Raw genomic sequence first — 17476 nt, 5'->3', positions numbered from 1 at the left:
GTAGAACTCATAAACCAAATCCAGCCGCAATACATGTATGACCCTCTCGAAATGCAAAGCATATTCGACGAATGTTTAGAAGGAGCTAGTTACACAGTGAAAAACAAGAAAGGCAACTGGTTGAAAAAATGGTGGACGGAAGATATAAATAAGGCATATCAAGATAAAAGAACAGTACTTAGAAACTACAACAGAGAAAAAACTCAACAAAATTACATAAAGCTGCAAAAATCAAGAGCCACACTCAAGAGACTAATAAGGAAAGAGAAAAGAAGATACTGTCAGGAAATATCAGAAAAAGTAGATGAAAACACACCAAGCAAACAACTATGGAACATAATAAGAGGATTGGATACCGCGTTGACCAAACCGGTTGGATATAAACCAAAAAATAATCAAGAAGATGGACAAAAATTCATGGATTATTACTATGAAAACAAACTTAAATCAATAAGGCTACCGAGAGCGAATACAAAATCCGATCTAAGAGGCTACGAAATGGTAATAACAGAAGAGGAAATCATAAAAAATCTTAGGAAAAAGAAAACACACTCAGCACCCGGTCCAGATGGAATGGCATACGCGATACTGAAACAAATACGGCCGGACATTCTAGGAAAAGTTAGCGAAATGTTGAACGAAGTGTTTGTCTCGGAGAAGATTCCTGAAAAATGGAGAAACACGGAAGTTAGAGCAATACCCAAACCCAGGCCAATATGTTTGCAAAATGTCTGCCTCAAGCTGATAAATGGAGCTGTTAAGGATAGGATTGAAGAAATCACCGAAATCGAACACCTGATCCCGAAGAACTCTTTCGGATTCAGGAAAAATTGCTCAGCTACAACGTGCGTGAACTATCTGGTAAACCGGGTCTACCAAGCAAAACAAAATGAACAAATCACCATGGCAGTATTCATGGATATGACGCAAGCTTTCGACTCCGTGGACACTCAAGTGCTGCTGAACGAGATGGCGAAAATAGGTATACCAAAAAAACTGATGTCATGGCTACACACCTACACTCAAAAAAAAGTAAACGTTATGCCTATTGATTTTACACATAGATTTTTGCAATTAACGGAGGCAAATAGACACTATTTGCTGGCACATAAACCTAATGTGTGTATTTACAAGAAATATTAATCTTACATTCACATTTCATAACTATTAGCCACATAAAACCCCATTCTATAACAATATGCACATATAACTTATGTGTGTGCATACATAGTTTATACAGTTGACACATAGAAGGTATGTGTGCGCGTGATAACAATAGCATTTCTTCTTCATATGAATTTTAAGCGGTTTGAAGCAAATAGAATTAACGTTTGGATTTTTTTCAGTGTACCTACAAAGAAGAATAATGACCTTCAATACCACCGAAGGGAACATAAAAATAGAAATCAGCGAAGGATTGCCACAAGGATGTCCTCTTTCTCCCACACTTTTCAACATTTACACAGCGCAACTCCATTCGGTCGAGGAAGAAGGATGTGAGTTAATTCAATTCGCGGACGACTTCACACTGATCGTAACAGGAGATACTATTGAAGAAGTGGAAACCAAAGCTAACAGATTTCTCGAAAAATTCGCGGACAAAATACGAACTCTGCAACTAAAGATCAATCCATCGAAATGTGCAGTAGTACCATTCACCCTGAAACGTACGGATCACATAAGGATAAAAATCGCAGCCGAAAAAATTGAGATTCACAACACCCACAAACACCTAGGAATCATATTAGACAGAACCCTTACATTCAGGAAGCACATAGAAGATAGCAAGAAACGAAGCTCAGAAAAACTCAAAATAATAAAAATCCTCAGCAGACGAAACACGAAAGCAAATGCAGAGACACTAGTAAAGATAGGAAATGCCGTTATACGAAGCAAACTCGAATATGGGGCACAAATATACGGAGGAGCAGCTAATTCAAATATTCAAAAACTACAAACAGTTCAAAATGCATACTTGAGAAGTGCAATGGGCTACCTAAAAACAACGCCAATCCATGTGATTCACGCAGAAACAGGACAACTACTGATCGAGGACCGGATAGAATGGCTCACTTTGAGGGACGCCATAAAAAGCTCATACCATAAAAACCAACTGCAACCATTCATCGAAGAAGCATTGAGACAAGAGGAAGGAAACGGATCGTACCTAACGTCCATAGCATCAAAACATATAGACGTAATACACCAAGTACATCAGAAAGACAGAAATATGCCATATCTATGTAGAAAACAGTATACGGATAGACAAATCAGCCTTCGAATTGAGCCAAATTTAGCAGAAGACCAGCTAAGAAAAGCACAATGGAATGCCGACATATGGAAACAACAATTCCTGCAGACAAAGGAACACAAATATAAAAGATATACTGAGATCTACACTGATGCCTCAAAGACCGAGGCAGGGACCGCAATAGGGATAACGGATGGCACAGGAAAAATCTGCAAAAAGGAAAAAATCAGCGATAAATACTCAATAACAAACGCAGAACTACTCGCAATAGATTTCGCAGTAAGGATAATTAAGGAACAAAATTACACCAAGGCAGTCATCTTTACGGACTCTAAAAGTGCCTGTCAAATCCTGCTAAACAGATATACAATACAAGAAAATTTCATAGCCTGGAACATAATAAAGGAATTAAAACACGAAGGAAACCCGTACATCAAAATTCAGTGGATCCCTAGCCACCAAGGAATAGAAGGGAACGAAAGAGCAGACAGGCTAGCAGTATCAACCACTCACGGAAACCAAACAGACTTTACAACGTTGGTCCTATCAGATGCCCTTGCACTGGCAAAAGAAGAAATATGGGAAAGCTGGAAAACAAAATACAAAGCTACATCTACGGAAAAAGGAATAAAACACTTCGAAATAATGGAAGAACCCGGAAAAACGATATGGTCAAGAGGACTCGCACTGACATCAGACGAAAAAAGGATACTAAACAGAATAAGAACAGGGCATACACTCACAAAAGAAAGAAGATACACATGGGGATGGGAAGACGAAGAAGAATGTGACCTCTGTGAAGAAAGAGAAGACCTGGAACACATATTGTTCATCTGCCCACGTTATAATATCGAGAGAAACGACTTTCCAGCCCTGGAGTACTGTAAACCACTGAAAACCATCCTAAAAAATAACGAGGAAATGGATATGAAACAAATAGTACAATTCCTAAAAACAACCAGGACACAGATCTAAAAATAATGCTTAATCCATAGAAAAAGCGACATTCGATAAATAAACACCAATAACGGTAAAAAAATATTAAGGAATTTAAATAAACGAAGAAAAAACAAGACAACTCTGGCAAGATGGACCGTGAACGGTCTTAGCCGTCTGTCAATTCAGACACTCCAAACAAAAAAAAAAAAAATCAAGTGATATTTTTATATTTAGAAAATTTTGAAGTATGCCATTCAAAATTTTGCAAACTATGGAGGAAGGTGAGCAGTGTCTTTGCATTGTTCCTTCCGCCTGGGAGAAAGATGGTATCTTGTGGTGGCCAAAGGCAACAGGTGCTGCCAAATTGCTTCGGGATAAGTACTCTCATCCGACATCCAAATGGCAACAGATGGTCTGCATTCAGAAACGAGAGTACCGGACACTGCTGGAAGCAGAAAGCGAGCTTTCCGACACCGAAACAGAGGAAATGGTTTCTTTTAAAAATTCATGCACACGAACAGTTGCACCAAAAACGAACATGAAACATTTCCCGAAAGACTTCAACGGAATTTTGCAACCCGCTGACTATAACTTTCAATCCGTTCAAGGTGAAGTTCCAGGCACTTTGGTAAGTTAAGATTAAAGGTTGACTAAAACATTAATTGCAATCATAAATAAATCGCAGGTTACTTCACCACAGGAAGACACTGGCACTCCGAACACCTTTTATTTACCATCAACAGTGCTTGAAGAAGAAATGAGTGCTTCAAATATAGAGACTATCGATATGAATAGCTGCTAAGCGGTATCATTGGAAGACATCGCAACCAACCAAGCACGCATCATTGATAATCAGAATAAAATGATCACCGTCCTTGCTCAATTGAAGGCAAGTTTTGATTATCTGAATGAAAAAGTGATGCAAATGGAATAAGGTTCTGATAGAAGTGCTTCAGAAGTTTACACAAAAGATTTTTTTAAACCTGTCGACTCATTGGAGATGTTGGATGACTTGGAGAATATTCTAAAGGACGATACTGCCATAAGCAGATACGTAAAACATGAGCTACATTTGCGGCACAACCTCAAAGGAGGATGGTATTGATTGCTGCTATCGTCTTATCGATTATTTTATGACTCGACAGTTCCTTACAAGATGTAAATGGACTGGTATCTCCAGAGACAACACTGCATCAGTAGAACTTAACGAGGAGTCTGAGCCGCAGATGAAAATTCCATTCATGACTTACAGAAGAGTCAGACTACTATTTTTGAAACTTGTTCTTCAAGCGGATAGTAGTTTCACAGCCATGAATTGCGATGAATTTTTCAAACGGGTACTGAAAAAATAGCAAACAACGATTGCTATCTAAAACAGTATCTAAACATAAGAATCGTCCAAAAAGATTGCAGTATGGTGCCCGTCAACATAGCCTTCAACAGGGTGCCCGATAAAATTCTTAAAGCAAATTTGTACTATGATGATGTTACGTTGAAATGGTATGTTTAAATAAATTGGATTAATGTTTTATGTTTTATCTAGTTTGACTCTTCTTATATCATTCTAATGAAAACATCACATAGTATGAAGAAGCGGAAAGAAAACGGAATGCGTATCGTTAAGGGGAATAGTGATCATTTTACATTTTATTTTAGAAATGTCATATGATTTCGCAGAGTAGGTTTTGTTATCAGATTGATAGATATTAAGTACATTTGAACAAATAGGTGTTTTAAAGAAAGGGTAAATATTGTTAAAGTAGATGCTGTGATCTGAACCATATCATCTTCTTCAGTTACACAATCTAATCCTACTATTTGATTTTCGGTCGTCAAAAACCATTTATTAGTAGAATCTGCACTCAAGGAGAATGTTTCCCATTTAATTTTAGTGATTTTTTTTGATTGGTCTTTAGAAATCCCTTAATTTTGATTGATGTTTTTTTTGGAAATGAATGCATTTCGTTGTGCAGAACTGGTTGGTTCTTTCTTGGGTTCAAATTAGCGTTTGTGGTAACCTGATTCAACTCACTTAGACGTTTTGCGATCTATACTAATGGTTTGCTACCGGTTCGAATTAGATTTTTTATTTCAAATAGTTTGCTTTCAAACGGATATGCGTTGAATTTATATAACGGACCGAAGCGTTTAACGTCATCGACTAAGTGGATTAGGTTATGAACATTGCTTGCTATATAATCTACTCCATAAATACTTTTAAACAGTTCAATGAAATGCGTCAACAATTCATGAGCTAAATTTTGCATTATTGAATACAGGTTGGACGAACAAATTGTAATAGCACAAAAGAATACTAGAAAATGTTCATGTACGTCTGACGGGAGGTTTCAAGACAACAATGGAAATATAATGCAAAAATGTACGGAATTCGAGACCTTTCTAGTGAGAAAGGCAATCCAAACCACGTACCGATCGATGAATCTCTACAGGCATCCGGAGCTGTAACAATTTCTTAGATATTTCAGCTGACATTTGAGCCGAGAATTTAGTTCTGTAAGACCCAACTTTCCCATCACGCCATCCATGAAGAAATTTTTTCATGATCCCAAGGTCGATCAGATGAAGTGAATCTCCTATTGGGAAGTTTTAACAATGGTGAGTCGTTTTTATGATGTGTTCCATATGTTTTAGTTCGGAAGTCGGCATCAGTTCGCGCAGGACAACTAATCTGTGGATAGTAATTTGTATGTGACACATACGAATATTCTCCTTGGGTGACACACTTCTGGCATCCATTCTGAGCGTTGTTGTTCGCTACCCCTGTGTATAAAATATTACAACGTAAAATACGCTTTGTTTAAATAAAATTTTAGTACTACTCACCCTTCACGAAAGCTCTAGCAGGCGAATCGCACACGAAACAAAAAAATTTTACAATGATTTTGTGCCCATTGACGAACATGCCATGTTTACAAACGTCGTTCATTTATTTGACAAACGGGTTAAGAAAAGCATTTAAGTCCGTAGGTTTATGTTTTCCTCCGTAGATGCCTATAATCATTGGTTTGATGTGGTTTGATCATCTTTGGAGCTTTTGTACACTGGTAAGCCATCCATATTAAATTTTACTGAAATATTCATTGGTTCCAATATTTCACCGAACACTTTTTCTATGCAAGGCTTAAACCCATGATGCCAATAATGACCATCTCCAACCGGGATTAATGCTACTGATTGTGCTGTTTTAAGAAGCGTTCGTGGATCTTGTGGAAGTATATTGGATAACCGTTTGTTCAATATTTTTAATAGCTCTTTCATTACATTGTGTCTTATGTTGGAAGATAGAGCCCAAAGCTTAAGATCCTTCAGAAAATCCATGTTAGCGAGTGTCTCATCTTCATAAAATTCGGCAACGTCAATAAAATTTTCATTTTCTGTATTCGCATATGATTCTAAGCCAATCCTCACTTCACCATCCGTTTCATTTAGCAATTCTGTGATAGGGTATTCAATACTGATATCATGCGGAGCATTCGATGAAGCGTTATTCTGCATCGCTGTATTAAGAATTCCCTTTATATTTTCCTTAACTTTCCTTTTGTATGTTCCACTCGCCTTATATGCTTTCCACGCGCTCATTCTGTGACTTCGAGACAATCGTTTAGATTTTAAGTAAACTGTCACTGCAATAATTTGTGGTCGCATCACATATCCCTAATAAGAATGACGGTTTTATCGAAGTTTTAATATTTGCCTTTATAGTGCTTGAATGCTTAAAATGATTATAAACAAGTATATCATAAAACCTTGTTGTATTTGATTGATTCAAGTTTTATCGTAGTAGTTATAAACTGGTTTTAAAGAATACTTGTTGACTTTTTTTTATGCCGAACGCTTAAAACTATTTTAAAATCACAGCTTGTGAAAGTTTCCATGATAAAACTATGATAAAATCTGAATAAATCTACTAAGCATTAAGATTGTTACTTGGGAGGAAGAACGTTTTTAAAACGTTTTTTGGTTGCCTTCTCTAACTCCGTGCGCGGGGGACCAAGATTCACACTAAAGAGCCTCATTATTTCAACTCTTTGAGAAGTGTAGCCAAGGAGTGGAATGTACGTATGGGAGCCACACACATCGGAGTGAAGATGTTTAATGTGAAAGAGAAGAGCGGTGGTTCGCATGAAAAGTGCAAAGAACGTTTTTTATTCTTCTCTTTTTTGCTCTGAGGTGCATTATATCCCTGCTGAAAAGAAGCTCGTCGACTCAAAGGAAGTCTCTAAACAGATCCTAAATCCCGTCAGTTTGCCAAATGTGGCAGCTGCAACATTCCGCGACGTCATATGTTGGTTCCTTGTTCATGTCTCACTCTCATCACTCTCAGGAAGCCGGAGTCAGCTGGAACTAACATAACTTGAATTACAGGTAAATAACTTGAACTACAGGTAATGAGTGTTTTTAATTAATCCATTCACTGTTTAACCTGAACCTGTTATCAAAGATTGTTAAGGTTGGAGAGAGAATCGGCAAAAATCAAAAACGAAAAAAGCAGTTTTTTTCCACACCGAGTGTTAGATCTTCATAAAAATCTATCAGCAGTACTGTAACAACCTTTTACATAAGCTGATTGATTTTTATGAAGATCTCGGTGTGGAAAAAACTGCTTTTTTCTTTTTCGAGTTTTACCGATTCTCTCTCCAATCCTAAATAACAGTGAAAAAACATCGATATCTCCTTCACAGCCAAGACGACGTTCAAACGTACTGCTGATTCTGCAAATAGAAGTTTCCCTGTATCAAAGGATAATCAGCAGTAGCCGAGATAGTCTTATAATGGGTACTAGCAAAACAGACTACATTGAGATTCCGGAGTCGTCGGAATTCTCATCGATACGCTCTACCGTATCACCCGAAATCGCCCAATGATGAACAAAACACTCCAACGAAAGGGCAATAAGAGAAAACATCGTGTAAAAATGGCAGATTTTAGGATCCTTTCAATGCCCGACCGTGCTTTAGCAAAGCTCGAGATTGATGTGAGTGGAAATGGAAAACGTTTACAAAACTTGGTAAGTATCATGTAAACTGTTCACAGGTAACGACTATTGCAATTTAATAGCGCCGTGTCTAAAGTCGTAACGTTCGAAGGGTGGTGCGTCGTAAAGTTCGGGACATTATATCGCCCAAGGGTGCGTCATAACATCCGAAGACTGTCGTCACATGTCATGAGCTTTATGACGCATTTTTGTTATCCGACGCATAAGAACTGCGTCATAATGTCCCTGTCGATGCTGATGCACTTGAAACAAAAAGTATGTTGAGTTCAATGTTTTTATGTTAACATATTTTGGTATGTAGGGTGGATGTAGGGAATGGAGGTGTGATGGTGGTCAGAGGGGGTGGGTGACGAAGAGAGAGGGGGGGGGGGGGTAGAATAGGGGTGGTTATTGGTGGGTGTTGCAACACCCAAACGCATATTATCTAATTCTGAAATATGTCTGAAACTCGAGACTTCAGGAACTGTAGATAGTGGACAATATATTCAAATAATCTTTTAGTGGCCCTCAGAGGTCTAGACCTGTAACGAAGTAATTTGATGTTTATTTTAATGGATTTAAATATACACTGAAAAAAAATCCAAACGTTAATTCTATTAGCTTCAAACCACTTAAAATCGATATGAAGAAGGATTGCTAATAATATCACGCGCACACATACCTTCTATGCGTCAACTGTATAAACTATGTATGCGCACACACAAGTTATATACGCGTATTGTTATAGAATCGGGTTTTATGTCGCTTATAGTTATGAAATGTGAATGTAAGATTGATATTTCTTGTTAATACACATATTAGGCTTATGAGCCAGCAAATGGTGTCTATATGTCACCGCTAATTACAAAAAATTATGTGTAAAATCAATAGGCATAACGTTTACATTTTTATCAGTGTAGGGGAGATCCCTGTACCTCCGTTAGCGAGCGACGAGTGCTGCATCTGATTGCTCCAGTGACCCCCCAGTAGTGGTAGGAAATAGCCCTACCAACGCACTGGACAGGCCACTATCCGCGATGCGCAAAGTGGTGGAGCAGCTCGATTCAATAATCGAGTTCACTAGCGCAAAGCAAAACATAAGCAAGGAGTACTGTTCGTGTCACAAGACAGGAACAGCAGGCGGGAAACTGTTCGTGTCACAAGACAGGAACAGCAGGCTTATGCCAAGAGGGTGGAATGTCGGGAGAAGTCCGACAGAGAAACCCAGACAGTGGCCTCCAAGAGGGAGGGAAAAGAGAAGGTCGATACAGGCACTCAGACAGTGGCCTTCACCTTCTATGGAGCAGCCATGTTGCGCGGAGCGGCGGCCAAGTTCCCCTCGAAGGGAAAAGGCAAGGGTAATCGTAAGACGGCGCCGAACGCGAAGCGCCCTAGGAAGTCGCCAGGCGAGGGTGCAAAAACCGACACCACACGGCGTGCAACCATTAAGGCCAGACGCCGTTTGGTCGAGGTAAGCGAGGGCGAGAGTGACCTCGCTGGGCAGAGCGATGGTACCAGCAAACCGGCGCGACCGGGGCAGGGGGCGTAAACCCCTGGACGCTGGTCACCAAGAAGAAGCCGGCACCGACACCGGAGGAACCGCGGCCCGCGAAGAAGGCCAAGGACAGAGGTGAGGCCTTGTGGTTGAAAACCGACAAGGACAAATACGCCGACGTCCTAAAGTCGATGAAGGCGGCCGAAAGCCTCTCGGCCCTTGGGCAAGATGTGCGTAGCATGAGACGCACCAACACGGGAGAAACGCTTCTGGTGCTGAAGCGAGGCGCACAATCCAGTGCGGTGTACAAGGCCTTGGCCCAAGAGGTCCTTGGTGAAGGCGCCCAGGTCAGGTCGTTAGGGGCGGAAATGACTCTCCAGTGCAAGCATCTGGACGAGTTCACGACCGCAGAAGATGTCGTCGCAGCCGTTAAGGAGCAATGCGACGTCACAATCGAGCGGGCTTCTGTGCGTTTTAGAGAAGGACCCTCTGGTACCCAAGTAGCCTACCTCAGGCTACTGAAGGCGGATGCCAAAAAGGTAACCGAGAAAGGTAAGCTGAAGATCGGCTGGTCGGTATGCCCAATTAGCATACCCCAGCCGCCTTCAGTGGATAGGTGCTATCGGTGCCTTGAGTCCGGCCACAAAGCCTACGAGTGCAAGGGCATAGACAGGAGCAAACTATGTCGTGACGAGGGGCATAAGGAGCGGGGTTGCACTAAGGCGCACAAGTGCCTTATCTGCATCGCTAAGAAGCAAGCCCATAAACATGCTATGGGCGGACCTTCGTGTCCCTTCGGTGAGGTAAATAAGAAGAAGCCGTGAACGTCACACAGCTAAATCTTAACCATTGTGCAGCAGCCCAACAGCTGCTGTGGCAGTCGGTCTCGGAGTCGAGGACAGATGTCGCCCTCCTATCAGACCCGTACAACATCCCTGCCGGTAACGGCAATTGGGTGTCGGACGGGTCTGGAATGGTGGCAATCTGTACAACGGGACGGTTCCCGGTTCAAGAGGTAATACACTCCTTCGCCGAGGGTGTTGCGATTGCCAAGATCAATGGTGTGTTCTATTGCAGCTGCTACGCTCCACCAAGGTGGCTAATAGAACAGTTCAACCAGATGATCGACAGGCTCTCGTCAGACCTAATGGGCCGGAAACCGGTAGTCATAGCGGGAGACTTTAACGCTTGGGCAGTGGAGTGGGGCAGCCGCTATACAAATAGCAGGGGTCAAGCGCTAATGGAGGTGCTTGCGAAACTCGATACTGTGCTAGCTAATAATGGCTCCGCTAGTACATTCCGTAGAAACGGAATGGAGGCGTGGATTGACGTAACATTTGCCAGCCCGAGTCTGGCTCCAGGCATGGAATGGAGGGTAGACGAAGGCTACACCCATAGCGATCATTTAGCAATCCGCTTTAGGATCAACTATGGTGTGCAGCATCCGAGGGCGGGAGATCCCTGTCAGGTACGCGGGTGGAAGTCCAATCACTTCGACAGCGAAGCTTTCACCGCGGCCCTGGGACTAGAGGCCAACACCGACAGTCTAAGCGGGGATGCGCTGGTAGCTGTTCTATCACGCGCGTGCGACGCCACTATGCCGAGAAAAACACTGCCAAGAAACGGCAGATGCCCGGTATACTGGTGGAGTGCCGAGATTTCAGCTCAGATTGCGGTCAGCCTGCCTCAGAGCTAGACGTAGGATGCAAAGAGCTCGCACCGAGGATGCAAGAGAGAACCGCCGTGAAGTGTTTCGAGCTGCGAAATTGGCCCTTAACAAGGCCATTAAAAGCAGCAAGAGAGCGTGTTTCGACAACCTGTGTGAGTGCCAACGCGAATCCGTGGGGAGACGCCTACAGGATTGTGATGGCCAAGACCAAAGGGGGCTCTTCACCCCCAGAACGGTCTCCGGACCGGTTGGCAACGATTATCGAAGTACTCTTCCTGTCTCGAGCCACAAGCCCCTGGCCACCTGCACTACGAGATAGTGCGGGTACGGCCGAAATGGTAGCTCCAGTGACGCATGAAGAACTACTCGCAGTGGCTAATTCCCTAGCAATGAACAAAGCTCCAGGGCCGGATGGAGTCCCAAACAACGCTCTCAAGGCAGCGATCATAACGAACCCGAACATGTTCAGGCTAGCTATGCAGAGATGCCTTGACGAGTGCCGTTTCCCCGATCGATGGAAAAGGCAGAAATTGGTGCTGTTGCCGAAGCCCGGGAAGCCCCAGGCGACCCATCGGCGCACAGTGGCTGGAGGCTGACCAAAACCTCAAAAATTTATATTTGAAATATTGATATTTTATATTTTCCTTAATTTATCATGTATTGAATGACGTATATTCAAAATTTTATGATCATTAGATAAGAACACGATTTTTAACATGAGTATAAAGGTAGCAAAGTCCGGACTTTTTAATGATTTTCATTTCCGAAACCACCATTGATCTGTACACTTCAAATGCATGTTGCTCTTTTGATTTTGGTCCGATTTTAGCAAAACTTGTTTCATTGTGTAGAGGAACGAAAGAACTTGGATAGTGAATAAAATGCATTTGCTTGGAACTATGACTTTTTCGTTTAAATATTTTTGAGGTGGCCAGATCAAAAATACTTTCTTCACTAATATATTCTGTACAAATTTCGGAATCATTTCGGAACGGTCACATAGTATACATTCTATGGGAAATAACCTCTACTTTTCGAATATCATGGTCTCGTTCTGCGGTTAGGTGCGCAAAAAGGTTTAAGGAGATTTTGAAGCTTTGTTGTTGATATGGAGGCGCATGGTGTTTTGTCTAAAATATTTAGACAATCTACAGTAAACCAACGCGTTATACAATGGATTTAAAGTAATGATCTTCATTTTTATGGTATTGCTGATATTGGTGAACAGTAACGGAAAATCTATCATGAAAACGAGATCATAGTTATAAGAAAGGTTCAATGACACTGTATGGAAAAATACATTTAATATTTTACGACTTTTGACATCAAAAATGAGCTCAGCACCTCAAAATTAGCTTAAATTGGGATTTTCCAAATTAGGTAACATTCGAGGTTTTGTCCGACTTTTGTTTGAAGACCCGCCACTGTGCGACGTGATACCACTACTGCTAGGTGCGAATTAAAACTCATGAAAAAATGGGCTGTGCCTATCTTTTATATTCGACTGTAGAGAAACGAAAGTCCGTCCTTTTTATATTTATTACGATTCGTTCGTTCGTTGGCCCACCCCTTTGATGGACGATGTACAATGAACCGAGTGCTTTACGAATGGCATCAGAAAAGAAGACCTTCGCAACCAATTTCTGATCGTAACAAAGAGAAACCCGCCTTTACTACTTTACACGACTATTTCCGTCATATAAAGTATTAATTTGAAGCTATTCTAAATCAACGTACAATCCGTATAGTTGAAATGTGAGATAGTTTCTCATATATGTGCCCTGCCCTTGTTATTTTTCTATTTATAAGACAAGGTCCACAAAAATCCTATTTTTTGATTGAATTACAATGTTTATTGACTATTTTATTTAATTCACGCTCAACACCTCTTCAAATGCATGCAATCGGCGACTTCAAGTCTATCTCAAATATGTGAAACCGACTTTTCCTTAATACTTTTGATCGGAAGTTTGCCACACGCTACTGTTGCTCGATACAAGGTTAATAAGTTGTTTGCTGGAAGACACGACCGTGATGACATTAAAAATGCGACCATTTTTGTCAGCCAGTCATATTATTCGTGATACATCCTGTAATGCCATCGACTTATTTAGGACTACACACAAAAGGTAACAAATCGTATCCTCTACGGAATCTACTACACAATTGTTTTGATTATTTCCCAACAAATCGCGCAAAAATCTGTTTGTTCCGTACAACACAGCGCAAATAATTGACGTTGGAAAACATATCGGCAACTTCAGCTGCCAAACACTTAGAAACGATCGAAGCATTTTTCCGTCCAATTGGTCAGTTTATTGGTTTTATCGTACATTTTTTGGATATTATTATAGAAAATAACTAACCAGGTAAGAGGGAAGTTATTTTCCAAAGCACGAAATGGAAATTTCATTTATAACTCTTCTGAGAACGATTTTGTGGTCCTAATAAGGACCGTTTGTTGCGAATATTATTTCGCCGTTTCCTTGCCAGTAATAATGCAACTTCTGTACACGTCTAGTGATGGAGACAATTTTGAGAGCGCCTTTGTTTGCTGCTGCTAACGGGGTGTATTCCTTCCAGGAACTAACGAAGCGGGTCGCCGGCGACAAGCGAACTGATTTCAACGATGATCAAATGCAAACTGAAAACATTTTCCTATAGACAATTCGTTTTCCCTATCTCAGATGTGGTTCATCGTCAAAAAGGCTCTGCTAATAAGTAAACCACCAATCAAAGCACTGCTAATTAATGCTTTTACAAAATCATTTCTATCAAAATTTACAGTAATCGTATCCTCTACGGAATCTACTACACAATTGTTTTGATTATTTCCCAACAAATCGCGTGAAAATCTGTTTGTTCCGTACAGCACAGCGCAAATAATTGACGTTGGAAAACAAATCGGCAACTTCAGCTGCCAAACACTTAGAAACGATCGAAGCATTTTTCTGTCAATGTCACCTTTCTGACTCAAATTTTTGTAGATATTTTCTTGCTTCCGTCCAATTGGTCAGTTTATTGGTCTTATCCTACATTTTTCGGATATTATTATAGAAAATAACTAACGCGATAAGAGGGAAGCTATTTTCCAAAGAACAAAATGGAAATTTAAATTGTAATTCTTCTGAGAACGATTTTGTGATCCTAATATGGACCGTTTGTTGTGAATATTATTTCGTCGTTTCCCGCTCGGCATGATGATTATTCGCTTGGTATGGATAGCGCACAGATTGGTATCTTCCAACAAACTAACCAGGTAGGCCTCGCTGGCTTCTTAGAGGGCCATCACGGCTGAGCTCCGGAAGGGTAGATCGGTTTTGAAATGCTATGCAATCTCACGGACCAGGCACTGGAAGAGCAGCTTGCGGATTAGTAACTCTGTCCACTTCTGAGAGCGATGAATTTCACGCAGGGCGACGACAGTTCTTGGTTGGCAGCGATAAGGCAGTAGCTATGATTTGGTTGGTGGTCCAAATGCAGCTTCTCGTTGAGCAGCACACGTATGTGTGTTCTGCTCTGGGGCTTAGACACGTCTGGCTTTAAGAAAAACTGTGAGACCCATATTTATAGGTTCTAGCATTAATGTTGATTCGCATTAAAAGTAGTTTTTGAACTTTTTAAAAATGTTTTACATAGCAAACAAGGTATCACTAGCAAGCGTTAAACGTTTTCCTTTAGATTTATGAAACAAAATTAGTAATTCCTTTAGTAGGAGAAAAGTTATTAAGGTTCAAAGTGTACGTAACACATCCGTTTTGAAAATTTTGAAATGACACCCAGTATAGTAAAGAAAGACGTAAGTTCTACGTCAAAATTCCAAACAGTTTGCACGACACATGTGAACGTTCAAAACAACTGACTTGTCCCGAGTGATGTCCCGGGAAGCAAATACAGAATCTCAGGTTTGCTGACGAGAAAGCGAAAACGAACTCTTGTCTTTTAGCTCGGGAGCCAAACACCTGGTGTCGCAACTGCTCGTTGCACCGCACCATACATCCAAATAAAATAATAGTCTGCACCTATATGTAAACATCTTTGCCGTGCGATCGCCCCTATAAATCGGGCGCCGCTGGCGTTGGGAGATGATCGAGGGAGAAACGTCAAAAAGAATTGCAAGTCAGCGAGGAAAAGTTGTACTCTACTAAAGTTTATTTGCCATTTGTAATTTAGGATTAAATACTACAAGTACAGTGCAGTAGATTAATTATTCTAGTTAAAATCAAGTACAGTGCAGTAAATCTAAAATTATACTTCTAAAAACAAGTGCAGTACGATAAATTGAAAAATTCTAATTAAAATCAGTTAAAGCTACAGCTACAGCTATTAGTACGGCTGATTGAAATTGGTTAGTTTAGTGCTATATATTGTTCCTAACTAAATTAAATTAAACCATAAAAATCCTTAGGTACTACATAGCTGCTATCCTTTCATCTACGGTATCGTAAAAACTAAGTTAATCATACAACACACAATAAGAGGTAAAATATTCAGCATGAAAGCGTGGTGAAACTTAACCTAACCTACAAACCTTATTTTAGCATTACCACCACCAACTGAACTACTGTAAAAGACATAAAAGGAACACTAAACGTAAGTTTCCTTAAATCTATTAACTAAAAATATGCAAATGTTATACCGAACCACTAACTAAAATATGTACCACCTACACTGAAACATTATATATCCCTCCGGCAGGTATTTTTTAACGCTGTCATATACTGTAAAATACATCGTTCAGAAAATCGGAAAACTGTCTCTTTTTCGTTGCAATCGCAACATTTTAAAAAATATGTTTATTTCGCGATCGGGGAGGCTTCAACAATGTCCAAGAAGGGGCGAGAAAATGTGCTGAAACCGGGTGTGAGTTGTGGTGTGTGCGATGATCCGGATGACAGTCGGATGGTATGCTGCGACGACTGCGGTAGATGGTTCCATTTTAGGTGCGTGGGCGTTGACGAAGGGATCGAGGAAGTCGACTGGAATTGTTCATCGTGCGAAAAAAGGCGGACAGCTCAGGTCACTCCGACCCTTTTAACGATTCCAGTGCCAGGGGGAACAAATCAACAGACGGAAGGTACCCAAGAGCAGCAAAAAAAGTTAGTCTTGGAATTTCGGAAGCAAATAGCAGATATGGAACGTAGGTTCGACGAACAGCAGCAGACATATGAGAGAATGCTCCAGAAGAAGGATCGCGAGTTGAAGAATGCGCTTAATGCTTTGCAGCACCAGTTCCAACGCCGCCTGGAGAAGAAAGAGCAACAAGTTCGAGATGAGTTGTTTGCCCCGCCGGCTGTGCCGCCACCTAGTGCGAATTCCACTACGCCAGGAAATGAGAACCGCGTGGCGACGGATATGCGTCAGGTGCTCGAGCGAATGGACAAACGGCTTCAGGAGTTGGCGAAAAAGCCGAGTCTAGATACGAAGCGTCTTGAAGGAAGATTAAGAGCGATGGAAATCAGCACTCGTGACCAAATGCAGAGAAATAGCAATGGTTTGAACGTCGATGCGGATTCATTCGAGCAGAATCATCATTCTGACGTTCCATCAGAAGTACCGTCTCACGAACTAAGTAGAAGTCAGCTTGCAGCGAGGCATGCAGTGGCAAAGGAACTGCCCATCTTCACTGGCAATCCTGAGGAGTGGCTCTAAGGATGGACAATTTCGTCGCGCTCTTGTGCAGACTGCTACAGGAGTCCTGGAGAGACCAGCAGTGAAGCTTGCAGTATTGGACGTTGGTGCGACTGAAAGTACATCGAACCAGTGATCTCGAAGTACTGGGGGGGAGTGTCGCAACTGCTCGTTGCACCGCACCATACATCCAAATAAAATAATAGTCTGCACCTATATGTAAACATCTTTGCCGTGCGATCGCCCCTATAAATCGGGCGCCGCTGGCGTTGGGAGATGATCGAGGAAGAAACGTCAAAAAGAATTGCAAGTCAGCGAGGAAAAGTTGTACTCTACTAAAGTTTATTTGCCATTTGTAATTCAGGATTAAATACTACAAGTACAGTGCAGTAGATTAATTATTCTAGTTAAAATCAAGTACAGTGCAGTAAATCTAAAATTATAGTTCTAAAAACAAGTGCAGTACGGTAAATTGAAAAATTCTAATTAAAAGCA

At 41.1% G+C, this 17476-nt stretch overlaps 1 protein-coding gene across 3 annotated transcripts; it reads left to right on the top strand.

Annotated features, from left to right (window-relative positions):
* Positions 1 to 1943: 1943 nt before the first annotated feature.
* Positions 1944 to 4808, top strand: LOC131678056 (uncharacterized). 3 transcript variants are annotated; one of them, XM_058958193.1, is made up of 2 exons: positions 1944 to 3818; positions 3876 to 4808. In XM_058958193.1, the coding sequence occupies exons 1-2, from the start codon at positions 3438 to 3440 to the stop codon at positions 3990 to 3992; spliced, it is 498 nt and encodes a 165-aa protein (XP_058814176.1). In that variant the 5' UTR covers positions 1944 to 3437; the 3' UTR covers positions 3993 to 4808. The 3 variants fall into 2 exon arrangements, 1 of the variants encoding a protein (XP_058814176.1); XR_009303571.1 differs by having other exon boundaries at positions 3891 to 4808.
* The last annotated feature ends 12668 nt before the right edge of the window (positions 4809 to 17476 follow it).

This window comes from Topomyia yanbarensis, chromosome 1 (genome assembly GCF_030247195.1).
Source record: "Topomyia yanbarensis strain Yona2022 chromosome 1, ASM3024719v1, whole genome shotgun sequence".
Taxonomy (NCBI): Eukaryota; Metazoa; Arthropoda; class Insecta; order Diptera; family Culicidae; genus Topomyia; species Topomyia yanbarensis.
This window is presented reverse-complemented; position numbering and strand designations above follow the sequence as displayed.